The sequence below is a fragment of the Dryas octopetala genome, chromosome 1 (genome assembly GCF_963921425.1).
Source record: "Dryas octopetala chromosome 1, drDryOcto1.1, whole genome shotgun sequence".
Lineage (NCBI taxonomy): Eukaryota > Viridiplantae > Streptophyta > Magnoliopsida > Rosales > Rosaceae > Dryas > Dryas octopetala.
The window spans coordinates 4,122,029-4,138,409 of NC_141366.1; the positions used below are offsets into that span (position 1 = coordinate 4,122,029).

The following is a 16,381-nucleotide window of genomic DNA, read 5'->3' on the forward strand; positions in this document are numbered from 1 at the left end:
TGACCCTTTATAAATCCTTTTAAATGATACATTATAGTTTAGATGCAATGAATGACGAAAGACGATTGTACTGTCAATAGAGGCCCAAACTGTTATGGGCCTGCCAACTCCACCGGAGCCCATCAACCAGCCCAACTCTTAAAGCTAGCTTAGTCTCAACTTCAATAACCCTAGCTTAGTCTCAACTTCAACTCCACTACACAGCAGCTCTCTCACCCAATCTCTCTCTCAAATCTATGTTTGGGATTTTTTTTTTTTTTTCAAACCCTTGTTTGTATCATCATACACTAATGAAGAGCTTGTTCCCTCCATACAGAAGGTATTTCAAAGTTTCTTATTAATTCTCTCTAATTATTATTATTATTATTATTATTTTTTCAAATTCATGAAAATTTTAACTTGGTGATTTTTCAAACTTTTTGTAAGGCGAGGCCTCATCGTCCGAACTCAGAGGCAACGAGCTTGTGTCGAACGCATACCATACACGGGTCGAACGAAATGCTATACAGTTGGGTCAAACGGCATGCCGTACACTTGCGTCGAATTACACTTGCTCGGACGACTTGCCGTTTAAGGTTCGTTTCTATATATACTTGAACGAAAAAAAAATTGAAAGGAAAACGCATTTAATTTCCCGCCCTCCCTCTCTCTGAGCTTGCTCTGCTTTCCTTCTCGTTTCCACTCTCAGGTCGTTCGAAGCAAAGAGCAATGGGAACTCAATGCAAGTTTTGTGTTGATGGAAGTGTGATTTCTGAGGACGCTCCGCATCAGATTTTCGATGTAAGTAACTCAATTTTCTATTTCATACTCTGCTAGTTTTTTTTTTGTTTTCAACGAATTAAGGGTTAATTAATGGATTTACTGAAACAAATTTAGGGTTGTTCATCGGATATTTTAACGAACTTAGAGTTGATTACTGGATTTTCTATAATGAATTAGGTTTTGTTAATGGATAAAACGAATTAGTTTTTATTAATGGATTTCTATAAACAAATTGGGTTGAGTAATTGTTTTCTATATTGATAGGGTTGATTATTGGATTATCTTAAGGGAAGAGGTTTGGTTAATGGATTTTTTTAATAAATTTGGTTTGCTTAATTGATTTTCATAATAAATTAGGCATGTTTAATGGATTTTCTATGACTGAAATTTAGGCCTATGGTTACTGAAACAAATTAGGGTTGTTCATTGGATATTTTAACAAATTTAGAGTTGATTACTGGATTTTTTATAATGAATTAGGTTTTGTTAATGGATAAAACGAATTAGGTTTTATTAATCGAATTCTATAAAAACATTTGAGTTGATTAATTATTTTCTATATTGATAGGGTTGATTATTGGATTATATATAAGGGAAGAGGTTTGGTTAATGTTTTTTTTAAACAAATTTGGGTTGATTAATTGATTTTCATGATAAATTAGGTGTTTAATGGATTTTCTATGACTGAAATTTAGGCCTATGGTTATTATTAGTAATGATCTTTATCTTGTCTTGCAGATCAATCAAACTACTCTGCTATTCAGTACTGTAGATGAAGTTGAGACTTTTGGTGTTCCCTATCATTACCAGCTTTTTCCAAAATGTGATAGGGAACACCAAAAGTCTCAACTTCATTTTGCAGAGCATGTTTATGATTGCATGACTGAATTTTGTTGGGTATTTTGTGTTGATGTTTGGGAAACATTTTTACCCAGGCTGATCTCCCATTGTCAACTTCAGTTGACAATGAGTGCATGATTCAGTTTTCTGAATTGAAGGGGAGTAGCATTCTGCGTTATATTGTCTACAAGATTGAAGTAGATCTGAATAGGGTAATTGTTGAAACTGTTGGATCGCGCAATAATGGACTTGAAGATCTTGCTGCGGTTCTCCCAGCTGATGAATGCCGATATGTTCTCTATGACTATGAGTTTTCTGATGAGTATGATTTTGACTTTTATGTTCCTTCTGGGCTGCAAAGCCGTATCTTCTTCATTGACTGGTGAGCATGGATAATCTAAATTCTCTCTCTCTCACTTTCCCCTTTGTCATTTCCAGTAATGTTTTCATATTGTTCACAGGGTGCCTGCATCAGCATCTGCCAGCAACATTGCTGTGTATTCATGCATCAAAGACACGTTCAAGAGACAAATTTATGGTGTGCAGTCGGAGGTTATGGCAGTTGATTTAAAAGATGTGAATTCAATGATGACTGAATTGTGCAAGCGGAGAAATATGGCTTTGGATCCTTGATGAGGGAGGGAGCAACAAGTTGAGATAGCCATATATGTGTTTTGAGGATTTAGGATGTTTTTTTTTTTTAAGCATTGGTCTCACCTGTTGAATCATCGTTTTATGCGGACAAATATAGCCATTTATGTGATTTTGTGGATTTAGGAGGTTTCTTACTTAAATCTTGAATTTTCATTTCTGTAATGTCCTATGCTGAATCATTGATTACTTTTTGTATTTTTCATGGTCGAACATATTTGTAATTTTGCATTTAATGTGCATCTGTGTTTCTAATCTCATAATTGTGTTGAAAAAGAGAGGGAAGATGTTTGAGATTGTGTTTTTGGTCCAACTGCAACCTATAAATAAGCATTTCTTTCTTATATGAAAACTATTTAAAAGGGAAACAAGAAAAGTACTGTTTTTGTATTTTTCTTGGTCTGTATTTATATGGCTTGCGGTTGAATTGTAGATTAAAATAATTATCAACAGTAAAGTGATCTATAATTTCAACTTTCAAGTACTGTCTGGTTGGCCTTGGTTGAATCCATCTGTAGGTCCTTGAATATCAGAACCATAAACATGACCCATCTTGGTTCGTTTTGTTTCCAAGTAGTTCCTGTTTTCCTCTGTAATTGGTGTCAACACAGGAACCCTCCCAATAACAGCCAGGCCATATCCCTTTAGACCAGAGAACTTGGCAGGGTTGTTTGTCATTAGCCTCATGGTTCGAACCCCTATGTTTCTCAGAATCTGCTTTCATTATTCATAACAATGGGATTGGGGTTAGAAAGAAGTTAACCAAATATCCAAGCCAAATCAAAACAATGGATACCACAATCACGACCCAAAACCGGAGTTCTACATGTGTGGGGTTAGGGTCCAGGAAAACGTGGATGACCCCGGTTTTGGGTTGTGACAGTTAGGTTTTGGAAACTGACCTGGGCACCAATCCCATATTCACGAGAATCAACAGCTAGTCCAAGTTCTATATTGGCCTGGACTGTGTCATGACCTTGGTCCTGCAGATTATAGGCTTGAAGTTTGTGACCAAGGCCAATCCCTCTTCCTTCATGGCCTCGGAGGTAAACAACAACTCCTTGACCAGCTTGTTCGATTAGCTGCATTGCCAAATCCAACTGGTTGCCACAATCACACCGAGCTGACCCAAATATGTCCCCTGTCAAACACTCGGAATGAACTCTTACTAGCACATCTTCCCCATTTCCAATGCTTCCCTGTTGATGTTCAAAGAGAGGCAGAGAATAGCTTAGCATAGCAGAAGTTGGTACAACAGTTCACTAACTAAACCAAATGAACATCAATTTCTTGTATAAGAAACTTTAATGCATACCTTCACAACAGCAACATGTTCCGTTCCATCTAACTTTGAGCGATAGCAATAAGCCTGAAATAGACCCCATTTTGTAGGTAAACGTGAAATAGCTATTCTTTCAACTAGTTTTTCCCTCTTTCTCCTGTACCTGTGAGCATAAAGTGAGCAAAATGAACAATCATTGAAGCCATTTCTCCATGAATTTGCATCATAAATTTGAACAACTTTATGTGACTTCAACTTGGGTATCGAACCAACTTCTGTACTGTGAAGTCTTTGGTCATCTTTGTGAGAAATATAGTTGACAGTGTTGTTAGTAATCCATGTTGGTCTATCTCATGACATGATCATCAAGGAAAAACCTTGTAAGGAATTTCTATTCATGAAATCCCATTAAGAAGACATCATTGAGTAGATTAATTACCTAATCAAATCAGTTATAGAGACAATTGGGATGCTGTGCTGCAAAGACAATTTTCTTAAATTAGGCAAAGAGGCCATAGAGCCATCCTCTGCATCAACTATAGCTGAAAGAACAGACACTGGCCTTAAGCCTGCCAGAACAACCAGGTCAACAGAAGCCTCAGTGTGACCAGCTCTCCTAAGAACCCCGCCATTGCGGTACTTGAGGGGAAACACATGGCCAGGCCTTCGAAAATCTTCTGGCTTAGACTCATGAGATGAAAGAGCAAGAACAGTCTTTGCTCTGTCTGAAGCTGAGACTCCTGTAGATGTCCCAGCTTTTGCATCCTATAAAAGCAAACAAGAACAACATTCAATATGCACTCAACCTGTCTTCAATTGCTTCTAGCTGATTTGCAGACTTGCAGAGTATGTAAATGGGGTACTCTAAGACTATTGCAAAGCATTACCACTGTGATTGTGAACGTGGGGGCAGATGAGTCTTCATCTTCAGTCTCTGGTGACATCAGAGGAAGCTTCAGTCTTTCAAGATCCTCCTCTTTCATGCCTACAGAGACAATCCCAGAACCATGCTTAATCATGAATGCTACGTCTCTAGGACTTGTAAATGATGCTTGCATGACAAGGTTTCCTTCAACTTCCCCATTTTCATCATCTACAACAATCACAAACTAAACCAAAAAAAGGGGGAAAAATAAATCAGTGGCAGTTATTATAAAATTCACCATGATTGCAGAATGCAGACCCATGAGTAAGTTTCCAACTTAACTACATTGGTTCATTAGGACCCGTATGATGTGGGGTTTTAACTTAAAAATCCATCTTATTATTGTAGAGTGTTTTATCTTGTATCCAACGTGGAACTAATCTCACTCCCTCTCGTTCATTCATGACTTTCATCGAGCTACATAACTCCAAACACAAACATCATATATATCTAGAAGGATGAACCATTTTGAGATTAATCCTACTTGCAAATCAAAAGGGCAATACCATTACTAAGACAGGCCATGTCCCAATGTGACCATTATTATGAACAACATGACCACATATTAATTAAATTCAAACAGAAAGGACAGCTAGATAAGATCAATCCAACCTTTCCTTGGCGCAATGTATTAAGGGCGTGCTCAATGGCTGAGTAGCCCTCAGATGGGCAATCAGGGTCACCCTCAGCATCACTAACAAAGAAATCAATGGTCTCTGGTGTAATCTCAGCATCTAACAATGTCCCAAATGGAGCTGAAGCTGACTCGTCCAAGCCACCCAAAAGAGACCCATTTTCATTTCCATTTAAACTAGCATCATTGAAAAGGTTTCCAGCAGCTCCAGTCCCAGAAACCCCAATAGCCCAACAAGTGGGGTTCAACCACTTTTGTCTGTACAGAGCAAATCCTACACTCTGAGGGACCCAAAAACATCTATGGAAGCTGTGACAGAATCACCAATATAGAATTGTAACATACATACAAACAATGAATTGAAAGAGAAGAGAGGTAGAGAGAGATTACCTTGAGCTAGTGAGGATATGAGGAAACAGAGCAGAGTCCATGACAGACAAATTGCAGAGACTTCAACTTGTTCTACCTGCTCTCTCATTTTATCACAACTTTGCATATTACGTGCTGCATGAAGGAAAAAAAGCCCACCTCTAGTTGTGGATTTGTTTGCAACTTTGCTTGCACTCAGAGCCGTTATCCAAATACTTAAATTATTTAACTGTACGGAATCGTGAATAGGTTTAGTGTTAATTAGATTCTCTTCTCTTAAAACAAAATTATAGTTTTGATATTGACATTAATCATTAATGATGAGTAACATTTTTACATACACATCTTGTCATCTTCTTCTGATCTTTTTTGTGGGTATTGATTCTATGCTTATTTATAAAATTATGTCGTTTTAAACATATGAAAACATTTAAAATATTAAATTGTAAATTTTAAAACACGTTAATAATAATTAAAGATGCTAGTACACACCGTATAAGCCACGTAGGTATCATGTTGACCAAATTTACGGTTGATGCGATATAACATACAAGCAAAACCTTTTCTAATTTCTTTTGTAGAAAAGTCCAAGTTGGAAAAGAGAGGTTGCTGACGTGGCCAGACTTTTAAAAACCGAGAGAGAGAAAGAGAAAACGCTACAAGCCTACAACAGTCCACAATCCACACCAAACAGAGAAATAGCCGCCGGCGATTACGAAAACTCTGCTGACTGGGACTGGTGAATGGTGATTTCCAAAAAGCGTTACTCAGAACAAAACCTCCTAAACCTTCTCCCGCCACGTGTCCCCCATACTGTCTCCCTCCCTCTCTTTACTCTAGTTGATCCCCAATCCTCGGGCCCAACATTCTTTCTCCGGCGACCTCCGCCTCCCGTCCGTACTCTCATCCCCTGAGCGGCACCGTATCGACACGGTTCGCATCCGAGGCGAATCAGACACTGTTCGCGATCGGGCTATGGCCGAAACGACGCCGCCGAACGGTCCCAAAGACAACAAGCTAGGGAAAGGGGTTTTCGCAGTGAGCGGAATCATGATCACACTCGTCACCTACGGCGTTCTCCAGGTTCCAATTTCCTTCACATTTTTCGATGCGATTCCAACCGATTTCCATGTTGTTCTTCAGCTGGAGTCTTTTTTGCGTTTCATGCAGGAGAAGATCATGAGAGTTCCGTACGGGGACGACAAGTCGTTTTTCAAGCACTCGCTGTTTCTGGTCTTCTGCAACCGCATCACCACCTCGGCGGTCTCCGCCGGTGCCTTGTTGGCCAGTAAAAAGGCGTTGGATCCCGTTGCACCGCTTTACAAGTACTGCCTTGTATCAATTTCCAACATTCTAACCACTACTTGTCAATATGAGGTGAGCTGTGCCCTTTGATTTTTGCCAAATCTGTGTTTGTTATTGTTTTAATTGGTTTGGTTCAGTTTACTCGCTACAAATGCTTGTTTCAGGCCCTCAAATATGTCAGCTTTCCTGTTCAAACACTCGCAAAATGTGCCAAAATGATACCTGTAATGGTAAGAGAAACACTATGGTCAATTGTGATACCTGTAATTTTCATGAGCATAAGTTTTACTTTGGGCATTTCTTTCTCTTTTTTTTTCTTTTTTTTTCTAAATTTAATTTCTTTATGTTTTATTTAGTCTCAGTTCAGCCTGTTTAGGTATTTGACATACATTCCTACTATATCCAGCCTCTTATCTTGAAAATATGATCATTGTTATTGTTAGTCTATGACATTCTAAGGGCATGTTATCATATTTAGTTTAATTTTGGCATCACTTAACATAGCTACTCTATGTTGAAATAAAATTATAAGCATTTTGGTGTTTCCCCTATTTTTTATTTTTTCCCTTCTAGTGGGGGAGAGGAAGGATCAATTTCATGCCAATACATTGATAATATAAAGCACATCTATGAGGCAATGGAAAACAGTAACTTGCACACGAACATGTATGAGTATATTATATAGATATGAATAGAAGGTGGTCAGCTTGATCAAAGTAATTAAGTAAAGGGACATGCAAACTTTTGCTATATTTTGATTATGGCACTTTAGCATAGTACGAAGTATCACCTTAATTTGTAGATGCACACATCTTTTTCTCTCAAGACTCTAACATAAAGATGGTATGAAGTGTTGCCTAATTTATCAGTAAAGCTTGTTAAGTTGAGGAACATTTGGTCCATCGTGAATAACAAATATCCTTAGAGCATTCAACTTATATAGTGTTCTTTTCCATCAAGTACACCACATGTGCCAACTAGAAGACATATAAAAAAATGGATAAATTACATCACTGGCCCTACATGAGTAGCCTTATGAATATTGGTTTTGAATATGCCCTACAGGGCCTATACTTGCCTAAGAGAAAAAGGTTATCCCTATTTATGGGCTATAAGCCTAAATTAGTGTATGTCTATATATCTGCAAATATGATATTTTCTGGTTAATTAGTTACAAATTGAGCATATAATGCAAAAGCTTTAAGCCATTAGATGGAAAGGTCCATATGATACCTATATCCACATTAAGGATTGTATCTAACCAATGTGAGATCTCTTTCTTTTAACACTCCCTCAGTTTTAGGACAGATTGAAGTGAACAAGCTATGGAGTTAGTTGTCGAAGCCCAAAGATTGATGGCAATGTCAGAAATAAAGTTGTAGGGTGAATAAAATAGGCCCTAACCATCCCGCTGTAAATGCGAGGCCAAAAGTTGGCTTTGAATGATTAGTGGGTTCCAAACGTTTGAGGAGCCAACGAAAGTTGGGCTTGAGGTGAGACCTGAGAAAGTGGAGAGACTAATTGAAATAGAACTTTGATACCATATTACATAAGTAATAAATGAACATCTAACCCAAAATTTTAAGCCATTAGGTGGGGAGATCCATATGATCCATATATTAAAGATCATATCTAACATTTCTTTCAGCCAATCAAAGAATATCATTAGTTTCTTCATTATATTTTCCACAAGGAACATATAATCTTATGTTCTTTGGTTTGCCATTTCATGCTGTTATTGTTTATGCAGGTTTGGGGCACTATCATTATGCAAAAGAAATACAAGGGCCATGACTATTTGTTGGCTTTTCTAGTGACAGTTGGCTGTTCAATCTTTATTTTATATCCGGTATGGCCCTAGTCTCTGGCTGTTGTGTGAGATCTTTTTGGCAATGCACACAATCTGGGTTAGTATTTAGTTCTTTGATATAGATAGAGCTAATTGTTTTATGCTTTTGATTGTAGGCAGGATCGGACCTTGGTTCATCTGAGATTACTCCATACGGAAGAGGAAGAGAAAGTACTGTTTGGGGTGTTTCCCTTATGATTGGTTATCTTGGGTATTACTTTGGAACTGATACCCTCTGTTTATGATTGACTGATTATGCGTTATTTTTACTTTTTATTGTTGTTAGCTGTTAAAATGAACATAATAATACACTTCAGCACATTTCAAACATCTATATATATATATATATATATATAGGTATGAAGTTATTATTACTATTTTGTTTTATTAAAGGTGGGCCATTGTTATTCCCCATGTCTTGATGCTTACACCTCACCTCTGAGGCAATTATAAAATCAGATTGCTTGGGTAACAATTATTTATGATCAATGCCACTCATTAATTTGGTACAAGGGATTAAATGCTCTCTTATAGATGTAAAACATACCAAAAATGAGTAATTTAAGATTTTCACCCTTGTAGTTGATTAAGAGTGCTCCACCATGGCAGTGCTGATTTTCTATTCTTCATTTATTTTTTCACTTGCCATGACATTGAGATCAACTGCTAAATGATGCAAACAAGATACTTTGAATTGAAACTTATGTATTTCTTATGCATTTAGATGTTTATTTTCTGTGTCTAATAGGTGTGATGGCTTTACAAGCACATTCCAAGACAAACTATTTAAAGGCTATGATATGGAGATACAAAATCAAATATTCTACACAACATTCTGTTCTTGTGTTCTCAGCCTAACAGGTAAGATCATTCTTCTTCTTCTTCTCATCTTGTTGCTTCATATGCATTTTGGTTAGCTCTGTCTTGTCTAGAAGTATTTGGGCTTATTATTTATGTTTGTTGATTTGGAGGGGGAGGATATTTCGTACTGGGGTAGGTGAATTTTTCTACCAGGCTGTCCTGTAGGGACCAAGCAAGCATAAATTTGTTTACAGGCTGATAATCTTAAATTTTGACCCATATGTCTGGTTAATATCCTCATGCCATTATGTTAGAACCCTGTACTAGTTGAGAAGTTGATTCCTCTTTTGAGTTTGTTCTGTAGATGAAGGAAGATGCCATCTGCATTAATTGTCGGTGGCACATTAAATCTTGCTTTCAAATATGTAGTATTTGTTTATGTTGTAAATTCTTAACCTATTGTCTAGAATATCTTGTACTAGTTGAGTAATTGAATAGCATATGAGGGTTTGTTGACTCGAAACTGTGAAACCTCCTTGCCTCCTTTTGATTTGCTTCTTTTTCATTTTAGCAGTTGGTTATTTATTGTGCTACTTTTTCAGGTCTTATATTACAAGGAAATCTGCTTCCGGCAATATACTTTGTTACTAGCCACAATGATTGTTTCTTTGACATTGCATTGCTTTCCACTGTAAGAGATCTTTACTTCCTATTATAATTTCTTTTTCTTACCCATTTAATTGCTTTTTATTCATTTTAGCATGTGTGTCTAATTTTTTAGTGCTTATGTCCATTGTTTAAGTTTTTATCTCTTTCCCTGTCCTTGTGTTGCAGGTAGCAACAGCTAGCCAATTTTTCATTTCTTACACAATTCGCACATTTGGTGCTCTCACATTTGCCACTATAATGACCACAAGACAGGTAAATCATAACTTCTCCAAAATAATCCTTAAGAAACTTGTCTTTTGTTGATTATCGGTGCTTCTAATAAATGGTCTCCTCTTTCTCTTTGGTGATGAAGTTGGTCAGCATTATGCTGTCATGCTTGTGGTTTAAGCACCCTCTTAGCTGGGAACAGTGGATGGGAGCGGTAGGCCTCAACCTCAACCCTACTAACTTTTTGCCTCTTTTTTTTTTTTTTTTTCCGAAGCTCATTAACTCTACTTTGATTGCTTTCATTAGGTTGTTGTCTTTGGTTCCCTATATGCAAAAACCTTCCTGAGAAATGCACCTTCGAAGGCTTCACCTTCAGAACAAATGCAGAATGGAGATTCTAGTCCAGTGAAGTTGAAGGGGCTCCCTCGATAGCCTTCGGGTTAACGATTGCCATGATATGCTGGACTAGGTACTGCCTCTTAACTTTGATCAGTGGGCAGCTTTGGTTTTACAAGTGTAGAGCTGCAACCTATGAACAAGGCTTGGGTGTGGATGTGATTTGATCTAAATATAGAGTCTTAGACCACACCGCATGCAAATGGATTCTTCAAGCAATCAGTGTCATTGGAGATCAAAGGTTTTTGGAGGCCCACGTTTCCACAGAGATGACTAATTATAGACTAACCAAAGGAGGAACAAGAATGTCTTTTCTTGTATACTTTTTTGGAATACCAAGGACTCAAAAAATTTATAATGCAATTGCGCAAGCAACATTTCATTCTAGTGTGGGAATGGAAGAAAGAGGAAGTTATTTTTTTTTTTTAGCCATTAGAAAGAGGAAGTTATTTGTGTCCCCCCACCGTTAAACGATTTCTTTTCGGATTTGAGGTCCATTCAATTCAACCTGTATTTCCTATTGTAATTAGGATTTTAAGAATTGTTTGGTTTTCTAGTTTTTTTTTTTTTTTAGAATGGTGTTCTAGTATGTTTAGGGATGGTATGAGTAAAGATAACCAAGTAGACCTTTTTTCTACTCAACTTGAAAATCAAAAACCAAATGTGTATGTTTATTAGATATCCAACTTAAAATATATTGACAAATGACTGAATCGACCAAATGTTTGAAATGTATGAATACATTATTTTTATTTGATCACTAACGAAACGCGTATATTTTTCCAAGCTGGTCGAATTTTGGAAATACAAAAATTTGTTTTTATTTAATTATCGATGGAACGGATTTTAAAGATTTGGAAGATGTGTATTTCTAGTCAACCAAAGCCTTGTGGCTAGTGAGTGGTGGTTGGTGGGGATTTTAAAGATGACGTTACGCACAACCTGTCCGATTAAAATATAAAATTATACACACAACATCAACAAAGTGGCTGTAGTTTAGTGGTAAGAATTCCACGTTGTGGCCGTGGAGACCTGGGCTCGAATCCCAGCAGCCACATTTTTTTGTACCTTTTTTTCCCTATCATTTTCACTCTTTGGTTCGATTATTATTGTATCAGGTTGGGAAAAGGTACCTTTCTCTAATCTTTGTCTGAGTTTGCGGATCGATTATTGCATCCGATTGGGAATTGGGTATTATTAGATCTCCAATATATAACAATATCGTATCTTTATCTACTTTGAAAGTCTTTATCTACTTAAAATTGGAAAGGAATAACATGATAAGATGCCAATTTAGGCAGTAGATGTAGATGTGGCAACAACCAAGATAAATGGGTGGCCGTGATCGCAGCGTTGATGGTGGTCGTGGTGACATCAACGGTGGGGCTACTAACAAATAACATTGTTTTTATGGACTAATATTTGTGATCGCCATAGCCATAGTGATAGTGGTTGTACCATCCTAGAAATCTTATTTTCTTAGGATTTTAAAATAAAATCTATGGAGACTTTTTTTTATATAATTGCAAAATCTATGGAGACTTGAGAATTAGAGAGAATCCTAATTCAATCTGTGTTTAAGTTATGACATTGAGAAACCAACAAGAACACTCATATCCAATTTTAGTGTACAATAAGTTATGAACTCTCAAATCCTATTTTAGTGTTGATCCATAAATCCCATAAATTTATCAAACAAGAACACCTTAATACATCAAATTTATATCTTATCTTAACTTCAAAATTTATTTCAAGCTCACTAATTCAAAGTTTCCAACACATAAATGGACTCTATTTTGGTCTGATAACCACTCTTAAGAGGATTATATTTGGATAATATAACATGAAAAAGGATAACATGATCCTCATAAAATGCAAAAATGAATAAAATAATTAAAATGCGCTATAACCTAATTGGAAGGAAAAAAGAGAGTAGAGATTAGCCATATCTTTTATCAATCTCCTTTTTCCTTTTTTAACAACACATTTGGAATTCGATCACATAACTCTGCCTTACGGAGTCCTTACCTTTGTTATATCACCCTATCAGGTCCCTTCATCTCATATTGAATCTATTCCCAACTTTAATTTGTCTTTTGGTGAACTTATTCTTAAAATTTTGGAATTTTTTATTTGCCTTTTGGAATTCTTTGATTCCGTACTAAATATAAATTGTTTTAATCTCTTTACAAGCAACTAAATTAATAAATAAGGTCAAGAAAGAAATTATTCTCTCTCTTTTTTTCCCTAAATTTTACGTTGTACACTTATTTATAGGGGTTCTATACTAAAAAGCACACTTATTTTAATAATAATTAAAATAAGCTAGAAACATTTTACAAGTTATAGGCTTATAGCACAACACATGTTATCAGTAATTAACTTTATTAGTTCTTCTCCATTCTCAAAAAAATAAAAGAACTTTGTTAGTTATTTGCCCTAGTATGTTTATTTATCTTTATTCAGATGAGAGGTAGAGAGCAAGAATACTACCTTAGTAATTAAGATCAAATTTAATAGTAAATTGTTTACCAAGTGAAAAAAAAAAAAAAAATCTCATATAAAAACTACTTTTATTTGGTAAAACAAATTTGGATAAACTTTAGGATAAGAATGTAACTAAAGTGGGTAATTTGTTACCTAATTGGTCAAATAATTTTAAACGTTAATAGATAAGCTAAAAACGTTTATGTTAAATAGAAGAAAAATTCAAAAAAGGTTCAACCGTTTTTATAAAAATTTTATTAGGGAAATACATTATAAAGAACAACAAATAAAATCAGAGAAAGATTTTATCTACCTTGGATAAAATTATTCAAATCCTAACAAAACTCTTCTTCAATTAATCTTAATCTTAATCCATTAAGTTACATCTCATCCTAATCTTTTTTTGGTCAAAATCCTAATTATAATCCGATTCGAATTAATCTTTTCCTAATCTAATCCAATCCAGATGGTATATACCTTCCTCTGCTAGTATTTCAGTGGAACATGGCCACGTCTGAAAGCACTATATATAGAGCCAAATACATGCGTTTCTCATTGCTCGTTCACACACAGTTTGATTCATTATTGCTAGTCACTCTTTTGTCGTTGTGGGTTTTCGGTTTCTGGGTTTAGAAAAATCTTCGTGAAGATGGAGCTTGATCTTTCACCAAAGTTGGCGAAGAAGGTGTTCGGAGGCGATGGTGGATCCTACTACTCCTGGTCCCCATCTGAGCTTCCCATGCTGCGTGAAGGTAACATTGGCGCTGCCAAGCTCGCGCTTGAGAAGAACGGCCTTTGCCTCCCCCACTACTGTGATTCTGCCAAGGTTGCTTACGTCCTCCAAGGTATCATCGATCGTTTCTCTTAATTTGCTTTGTTTACTCTAATTATACTGCAAAATTGTTGTTGATTGTGTTTAAATTTGTCTTGATCGGCTTGATCTTTATTATTTTATTATTTCTTTTTGTTTTGTTTGTTTGTTTGTTTGTTTGTTTATTTGTTTATTTATTTTTGTGGATCATGAAATTCATAGATCAATAGTGATTGACTTTCGGATTTAAAATGATTAAATGACCATGTGGTTTTTTTTTTTTTTGGCCTGGTAACCATGTGGGTTTAAAGTGGCATGATTGCATACAGAATTTTGAAGCCATTGATATTGTTTTTTTTTTTTTTTTGTGAAATTTTTGCGTAGGTGTTTATAATGAGATTTGAGTTTTTAATCTGGGATCTGACATTTTTTTTTTCTTAATTAAAAAAACTTTATTGGGCATAAATTTAAATTCAATTTGAAGATATTTACTATGGAAAATTAAATTTAGAAATTTAATAATCTTAGTGTTCTTTTATCATGAAATCAATTGTATTGTATGGTTATGTTATGGTTCTCTTTTCTCCCAATATTTGAAATCCTTGTTAAAAACAATTTAGCACCAGATGTGTAACTGTTACAACTATTGAAGCCTGTGCTGATTATGATGTTTTAACTTCTGTTCCTTTTTTAATTTAATTTACCTTTGCTTTTCTTTGGTTTCTTTAGGTAATGGTGTAGCCGGAATTGTCCTTCCTGGGAAGGAAGAGAAGGTTCTTCCAGTGAAGAAGGGTGATGCCATTGCCCTCCCTTTTGGGGTTGTTACTTGGTGGTACAACAAGGAGGACGCTGAGTTCGTAATTCTTTTCTTGGGTGATACTGCAACAGCCCACAAAAGGGGTGAGTTTACTGACTTTTACCTTAATGGCTCCAATGGAATTTTCACTGGCTTCACGCCTGAGTTTGTCGGTAGAGCATGGGATTTGGAGGAGAGTGTTGTGAAGACTCTTGTGAGCAAGCAGTCCGGCAAGGGCATAGTTAAGGTCAGTGGAGGTATGCCTGAGCCAAAGAAGGAGCATCGAAATGGTATGGTGCTGAATTGTGAGGAGGCTCCCCTTGATGTTGACATCAAGGGTGGTGGAAGAGTTGTTGTCTTGAATACTAAAAACCTTCCTTTGGTTGGTGAGGTTGGGCTCGGTGCAGACCTGGTTAAGTTGGATGGAGGTGCAATGTGCTCCCCTGGATTTTCTTGTGACTCTGCTCTGCAGGTGACTTATATTGTTAAGGGTAGCGGCCGTGTCCAAGTTGTTGGTGTTGACGGTAAGAGGGTTCTGGAAACAACTATCAAAGGGGGTAATTTGTTCATCGTTCCTAGGTTCTTTGTTGTTTCAAAGATTGCTAATCCAGATGGCCTGGAATGGTTTTCTATCATCACTACTCCCAAGTAAGTCCTTTTTACATTATCAGATATATGTCCTCAATCTGCTTTTGTCTTCCCTTATGGTTTCATTATTCTTGATTTAGGCTCTGCCAGTTCAATGTTTATTTGTCTATGTATATAACATATATTCCATTCACACGCAGGACACTTAATTCAAAATAGTTGGCATTTTACTTAAGTTTTTAATGTTGATCCATCACCTTGGTTGAGCCTACTGTTTCTTAACCTTTGCTATGTATCAAAATTCATTACGTGTTTAACATTGTGCTAATTTATTCACTTCCTTTTCTGCAGTCCCATTTTCACCAACTTGGCTGGAAGTGATGGTGCTTGGAAGTCTTTATCTCCTCAGGTGCTTGAGGCTGCCTTCAATGTGGACTCGGATACAGAGAAGCTTTTTCGTTCGAAGAGGACTTCGGATCAGACCTTCTTCCCTCCTCCCAAGTGAACAAATTAGCTTAGTTTGCTAGTTTCACAGTTCAAATAAAGGCTTTCTGCTCAGTAGGGATTTCTTTGCTAGTTTCCTAGTGGAGATGTTGGTATAGTTTAAATTTTGTTGGGTACTTTTATGGTTTAATAAATGTTAATATTATTGGCTTTTGGACGACCATATTTGCTTATATAGTTTGCATATGTGATTCTCATAATCTCATGTCTGATTTCTTGAAGTTGGATATAGTTATAAAGTATGGCTAGTAAATAATTGTATGGCCCACTTTACCCAACTTGGGCTTCGTTAGCCCTTAATGGCTTAACAACTCTAAATGGGCTTTCTCACTCACTTTATCGAAACCCATGTTCAGAATCTTGAAATCCGCTCCTAATTTGATAATGATACAGTAAAAAATTGCACATCACACTCACAAAATGTGAAAAAAATTTCTTCAAATTGCTTGCAAATTTTTGCAATGCATTCTGAATGTATCTTCCTCCCAAGGAAGATCTTAAAATA

General features: G+C 36.3%; 4 protein-coding genes and 1 non-coding gene across 5 annotated transcripts; 4 read left to right on the forward strand and 1 right to left on the reverse strand.

Annotated features, from left to right (window-relative positions):
* Positions 1-180: 180 nt before the first annotated feature.
* On the forward strand, positions 181-2,385 carry LOC147296659 (actin-depolymerizing factor 3-like). Its single transcript, XM_086244571.1, has 5 exons — positions 181-319; positions 427-575; positions 689-780; positions 1,698-1,984; positions 2,064-2,385. The coding sequence occupies exons 3-5, from the start codon at positions 709-711 to the stop codon at positions 2,233-2,235; spliced, it is 531 nt and encodes a 176-aa protein (XP_086100697.1). The 5' UTR covers positions 181-319; positions 427-575; positions 689-708; the 3' UTR covers positions 2,236-2,385.
* Positions 2,386-2,563: 178 nt separating this feature from the next.
* Positions 2,564-5,635, reverse strand: RIBA3 (monofunctional riboflavin biosynthesis protein RIBA 3). The gene is made up of 7 exons (XM_086244559.1): positions 5,485-5,635; positions 5,073-5,403; positions 4,423-4,644; positions 3,975-4,300; positions 3,569-3,698; positions 3,156-3,452; positions 2,564-2,967 (listed from the first exon to the last, which is right to left on the reverse strand). The coding sequence occupies exons 1-7, from the start codon at positions 5,523-5,525 to the stop codon at positions 2,731-2,733; spliced, it is 1,584 nt and encodes a 527-aa protein (XP_086100685.1). The 5' UTR covers positions 5,526-5,635; the 3' UTR covers positions 2,564-2,730.
* A 458-nt stretch (positions 5,636-6,093) lies between these two features.
* On the forward strand, positions 6,094-11,365 carry LOC147296661 (UDP-N-acetylglucosamine (UAA) transporter family). The gene is made up of 10 exons (XM_086254136.1): positions 6,094-6,546; positions 6,634-6,840; positions 6,933-6,998; positions 8,519-8,617; positions 8,734-8,828; positions 9,366-9,478; positions 10,021-10,109; positions 10,253-10,339; positions 10,440-10,508; positions 10,601-11,365. The coding sequence occupies exons 1-10, from the start codon at positions 6,439-6,441 to the stop codon at positions 10,724-10,726; spliced, it is 1,059 nt and encodes a 352-aa protein (XP_086110262.1). The 5' UTR covers positions 6,094-6,438; the 3' UTR covers positions 10,727-11,365.
* A 310-nt stretch (positions 11,366-11,675) lies between these two features.
* TRNAH-GUG (transfer RNA histidin (anticodon GUG)) lies at positions 11,676-11,747 on the forward strand. Its single transcript has one exon. It is a non-coding gene; the product is annotated as a tRNA-His (tRNA).
* A 1,962-nt stretch (positions 11,748-13,709) lies between these two features.
* Positions 13,710-16,039, forward strand: LOC147296663 (12S seed storage protein CRD-like). The gene is made up of 3 exons (XM_086249023.1): positions 13,710-14,022; positions 14,718-15,432; positions 15,724-16,039. The coding sequence occupies exons 1-3, from the start codon at positions 13,827-13,829 to the stop codon at positions 15,875-15,877; spliced, it is 1,065 nt and encodes a 354-aa protein (XP_086105149.1). The 5' UTR covers positions 13,710-13,826; the 3' UTR covers positions 15,878-16,039.
* Positions 16,040-16,381: the final 342 nt, after the last annotated feature.

Coding starts and splice junctions, on each gene's coding strand:
- LOC147296659 (XM_086244571.1), top strand. CDS start 709: ATGGGAACTCAATGCAAGTTTTGTGTTGATGGAAGTGTGATTTCTGAG. Junction 781..1,697: donor CTCCGCATCAGATTTTCGAT/GTAAGTAACTCA, acceptor ATTTTTACCCAG/GCTGATCTCCCATTGTCAAC. Junction 1,985..2,063: donor CGTATCTTCTTCATTGACTG/GTGAGCATGGAT, acceptor TATTGTTCACAG/GGTGCCTGCATCAGCATCTG.
- RIBA3 (XM_086244559.1), bottom strand. CDS start 5,525: ATGGACTCTGCTCTGTTTCCTCATATCCTCACTAGCTCAAG. Junction 5,404..5,484: donor CATATCCTCACTAGCTCAAG/GTAATCTCTCTC, acceptor ATTCTGTCACAG/CTTCCATAGATGTTTTTGGG. Junction 4,645..5,072: donor ATACATTGCGCCAAGGAAAG/GTTGGATTGATC, acceptor TTTTTGGTTTAG/TTTGTGATTGTTGTAGATGA.
- LOC147296661 (XM_086254136.1), top strand. CDS start 6,439: ATGGCCGAAACGACGCCGCCGAACGGTCCCAAAGACAACAAGCTAGGG. Junction 9,479..10,020: donor TTGTGTTCTCAGCCTAACAG/GTAAGATCATTC, acceptor CTACTTTTTCAG/GTCTTATATTACAAGGAAAT. Junction 10,340..10,439: donor CTATAATGACCACAAGACAG/GTAAATCATAAC, acceptor TTGGTGATGAAG/TTGGTCAGCATTATGCTGTC.
- LOC147296663 (XM_086249023.1), top strand. CDS start 13,827: ATGGAGCTTGATCTTTCACCAAAGTTGGCGAAGAAGGTGTTCGGAGGC. Junction 14,023..14,717: donor GGTTGCTTACGTCCTCCAAG/GTATCATCGATC, acceptor TGGTTTCTTTAG/GTAATGGTGTAGCCGGAATT. Junction 15,433..15,723: donor TCTATCATCACTACTCCCAA/GTAAGTCCTTTT, acceptor CCTTTTCTGCAG/TCCCATTTTCACCAACTTGG.